General features: G+C 46.9%; 1 protein-coding gene across 1 annotated transcript; it reads right to left on the bottom strand.

Moving 5' to 3' along the window:
• Window positions 1-661: 661 nt before the first annotated feature.
• On the bottom strand, window positions 662-3,552 carry LOC108518554 (importin subunit alpha-7-like). Its single transcript, XM_017857000.1, has 3 exons — window positions 3,488-3,552; window positions 2,026-2,234; window positions 662-1,393 (listed from the first exon to the last, which is right to left on the bottom strand). The coding sequence occupies exons 1-3, from the start codon at window positions 3,550-3,552 to the stop codon at window positions 1,206-1,208; spliced, it is 462 nt and encodes a 153-aa protein (XP_017712489.1). The 3' UTR covers window positions 662-1,205.
• Between the last annotated feature and the right edge of the window lie 539 nt (window positions 3,553-4,091).

Here is a 4,091-nt window from a genome sequence, read left to right as displayed (position 1 = left end):
TGAGACCAATTAAGATTGACCTACCTAATATATAGAATATAAAAAAATACAGAACTTTTTGACATTCTCTCCTTTAGAAGTAAAATATACATGATCCAACTATGGAAGAGGAAGAAGAAGAAAAGGCCAAAGGCAGGGATCCCTGACTATCCCAATACATGACACTCTCACTCCAACCTCCTCTGCAGCTTACAGGTCACCAGAGCAGGGACTTTCTCCTCAGGAGAGAGGAAGGACCACAGCCCCCTATCTCAAGCTTAGGAGAAAATACAGCCACCTCAGAGGTTCTCTAAACCCCGAGTGGGAATTTTCAAGTAAACAAATGAAGTTGGGTCGCACCATTTGGAAGGTGAGTAGGAAATATGGGATCAGTAGCTATACGTGGGAAGCCCTATCTGAAGGCCTGTGCTCCTCCCCTGCACTCCCACTGGTGTACTTGAGACACTCCAGGAGAGTGAGGAGGATCTCCCAAACTAAAGAGGTCTGGGCAAAGAGTCAGAGGGAGGGAGGGACCTTTGTTTCATGGTAGCCTCCCCATCAGTCTAGTCTAGTCCCAGGCAATGCAGGCAGCTGGGTTTACTAAAACCAGGAACTCGTGGCTCTTGGGAAGAGCAATCTTAATACAAGAAAAATGTGCAAAAGAAAAAATTAAATAACTCAATCCAAGCGTACAAGATTAATATTCTGTCAGAGCAAGAACACTTTGTTTTGGGTTTCTCCCTTCCCCTCCCACCTCCCACCTCTGGAATATACCGTCTGCTCAAGTACCCAAGATAAGAGTTACACAGATCAGGGCAGAGGACTGGGAAGAATGAAAAAAGATAAAGGGAAGGAAGTCACCACTGAAGAAAAAAAGAAAAAAAATAAAAATAAAAAAAGGTGCAAATTGATTACCTTAGTCCTCCTTTGTCTACCCCTGGGCTCCTGGGTTAAAGACATGTGTGCAGCCAAAATATAGTGTAAGGAAGAAAAACCCAACACGTCCCCTTCTTGTCACAAAACCCAAAGGTGAGCCTCAGATGGTTCTGTCTGTCCAGAGGGTGCTCCCTCCAGGGAAGGGGGTGGAGCAGGTCAAGAGCACAGTCTCCAGGGCAGCAGAGGTGTGTGGTGGCTGATGGTGGGGACACTGGTTTCCCGCCCACCAGGGGCTGCTCTTCCGCTGGCTGGTGGTGCTTCCCATCCCCTCCCCTCCCCGGAGGCAGATATTATAGCTGGAAGCCCTCCATGGGGGCCTCAGGCTGCTGGAAGATGAACTGCTGTTGCGTTTCATCCACTTGGGGAGCCAGGCTGCTATCATCGTCTTCTACACCAAAGTAGTGCTCAATGAGGTCGAAGGCCTTCTGGTAGATTTCTTGGTTCTCATGGCTCTGGAGAAACTCAATTTTATCCAAGCCTACAATAGTAAGAAGGAAGGAGAGGGAAGTGTGAGTGCTTTTCTATGGGCAGGTGAAACATTTACCTATTTTTCCTTCCATGAGGTATGTTAGTGCTTACAAACACAAGTCATATGATCAGATCACTCTTGGACCTGAAAGAGGAGAGTTAAGATTTCTTCCCAAAACTACAGAATCCCAAAGGAAAGAGACCAAAATGTCAGTTACAGAGATTCTAGTCCTGATTCTGCTTTAAACTAGGTACATGACCTGGGCAAATCATCAGCCTCTCACGGATGAGTGATGAGTCAATCCAGCACTCTTATCAGAAAGAGAACTTATCTATCGCTCCTTAGAAGGAGAAGAAACTGGTGGGAGACAACTCTGAACTCAAAAGATGAGCCAAATCGAAATCCTAACTGTACCCCAGCTACTCAGTTCATCCCCGTTATACTCATGGTAACATCTGAAACCCTGTGATGGTTAAACTTGGCTAGGGCAGGAGCTCTTAACTGTTCTGGAGACACAGACGTCAGTCTCATGGAAGCTATGGATGCTCCCCAACCCATACTCTGCCATCACCAACATATGTATACCATGTTGGAGGCCTATAGTCTCAGGTTCTGACCTAGATTGAGGAGAGGGCACATACCATAGGCTTCTTCTATGAGGCCACAATAGGGATTGACCCCTGAGCCACTGCGCTTGCCCTCTTGCTCTCCAAGCCGCAGGATGTTCTCCAGTCCATTGAGGGCCACTTGCACAATCTTCGAATCCATCACAGTCAGCAAATCACATAGGGGTTTGATGCAGCCCAGTGAGACCAGGTACCTAGGGGCCAGAGACCAGGCAAGTTCTAAACTAGCACAGGACAAATGAAGTGCTGGGCAGGTACTCTGCACTCTCAGCAACTCACTCTTACTAATTTATTTTTTATTTTATTTTATTTTTTTTGAGACGGAGTCTCACTCTGTGCCCAGGCTGGAGTGCAGTGGCGCGATCTCGGCTCACTGCAAGCTCCGCCTCCTGGGTTCACGCCATTCTTCTGCCTCAGCCTCCTGAGTAGCTGGGACTACAGGCGCCCGCCACCGCGCCCGGCTAATTTTTTGTATTTTAGTAGAGACGGGGTTTCACCGTGGTCTCGATCTCCTGACCTTGTGATCCGCCCACCTCGGCCTCCCAAAGTGCTGGGATTACAGGCGTGAGCCACCGCGCCCGGCCTTATTTTTTTTATTTTTAAGAATTGTGCAACACCTCATTCCACGCCAGAGAATGAGAGTCTTCCCCAACTAAGTCTTTTTTTTTTTTTGAGACGGTCTTGCTCTGTCACCCAGGCTGGGGTGCAGTGGTGTGATCCCAGGGCACTGCAGCATCAAACTCCTGGGCTCAAGTGATCCTCCTGCCTCAGCCTCCCAAACAGCTGTGACTACAGGTGTGTGCCACCATTCTCAGCTAATTTTATTTTTTATTTTTTGTAGAGACAAAGTCTCATTATGTTGCCCAGGCTGGTCTCAAATTGCTAGTCTCAAGTGATCCTCCCACCTTGGCCTCCCAAAGTGCTGGGATTATAGGTGTGAGCCACTGCTCTTACTGAGCCTTGATAACTGCTTATCCTTTCTCTATCTCTCTACCTTCCTGTTGATATTGGTCTAGTTCATTTCACATGTGGATGCTACCAAACATTCCTTCTCCTTGCCTCTAATGTCTCCTTAGCTGCAACATTACCCCTCTGAACATATCACTTCCCTGCTTAAAATTTTTCACAGGCTCCCTATTTCCCTGAATTCTGAATTCTGTGGCACAACAATACCATAATACCACAAGCCCAGCCCAGCCTGGATGCCCTGCAATCTGGCTCCCAGTTCTTTTCTAGCTCTGCCTCCCATTATTCCCTTCCAAGGACAATACATTCTAGTCACACTTGTAAAGGTCTCCAGGTTTCTGATTCTTGTATCTTTATTTATGCTTTTCCCTAAGAGGCCTTTTACAATCCCATATTTATCCTTCAAAGCTTAACTCAACAGCTATCTCTTTTCCCGTAAGGCTTTACATATACTGACTATGCTCCCCTTAACAGGCAACAGGTGAAGGGCAAGACACCTATCTATTCCCACCACTTTCCACTAATGTTCAGATAATGGAAACTAAAATAAAAGAGTACACAGGCCTGGTGCTTCATGCTTGTAATCTCAGCACTTTGGGAAGCCGAGGTGGGAGCATCACCTGAGGTCAGGAGTTCAAAACCAGTCTGCTAACATGGTGAAACCCCGTGTCTACTAAAAATACAAATAATTGGCCGGGCGTGGTGGCACGCGCCTGTAATACCAGCTACTCAGGAGGCTAAAGCGGAAGAATCGCTTGAACCTGGGAGGCAGAGGTTGCAATCTCAAAAAGAGTACACATACACAAAATAGCCTTCTATTAGCTTCTTTCAAGTCTCATACCCCAAATTAATTTCCCAAAGAAGCTGCTTTTTTGTTTGAGACAGGACCTTGCTCTGTGGCAAAGGCTGGAGTATAGTGGCATAATCACAGCTTATTACAGCTGTGACCTCTTGGGCTCAGGTGATCCTCCTGCTTCAGCCTACTGAGTAGCTGCGGCCATAGGCACACACCACTACAACCTGCTAATTTTTACATTTTTGTACACAAGGTGTCCCTATGTTGCCCAGGCTAGTCTTGAACTCCTGAGTTTAAAGGATCCTCCTGCTTCAGCTTC

This window comes from Rhinopithecus bieti, unplaced genomic scaffold, assembly GCF_001698545.2.
Source record: "Rhinopithecus bieti isolate Rb0 unplaced genomic scaffold, ASM169854v2 scaffold_44592, whole genome shotgun sequence".
Taxonomy (NCBI): Eukaryota; Metazoa; Chordata; class Mammalia; order Primates; family Cercopithecidae; genus Rhinopithecus; species Rhinopithecus bieti.
The sequence above is the reverse complement of the archived record's forward strand: the minus strand, read 5'-3'. Positions and strand labels throughout refer to the sequence as shown.

Excerpts from the sequence above, each read along its gene's own strand:
- LOC108518554 (XM_017857000.1), bottom strand. The coding sequence starts at position 3,552 with ATGAAGCACCAGGCCTGTGTACTCTTTTATTTTAGTTTCCATTATCTG. Across the intron at positions 2,235-3,487 it reads CTGAACATTAGTGGAAAGTG|TTTAGAACTTGCCTGGTCTC; the intron begins GTGGGAATAGAT and ends GTCCTGTGCTAG. Across the intron at positions 1,394-2,025 it reads CCTCATAGAAGAAGCCTATG|GCTTGGATAAAATTGAGTTT; the intron begins GTATGTGCCCTC and ends TTACTATTGTAG.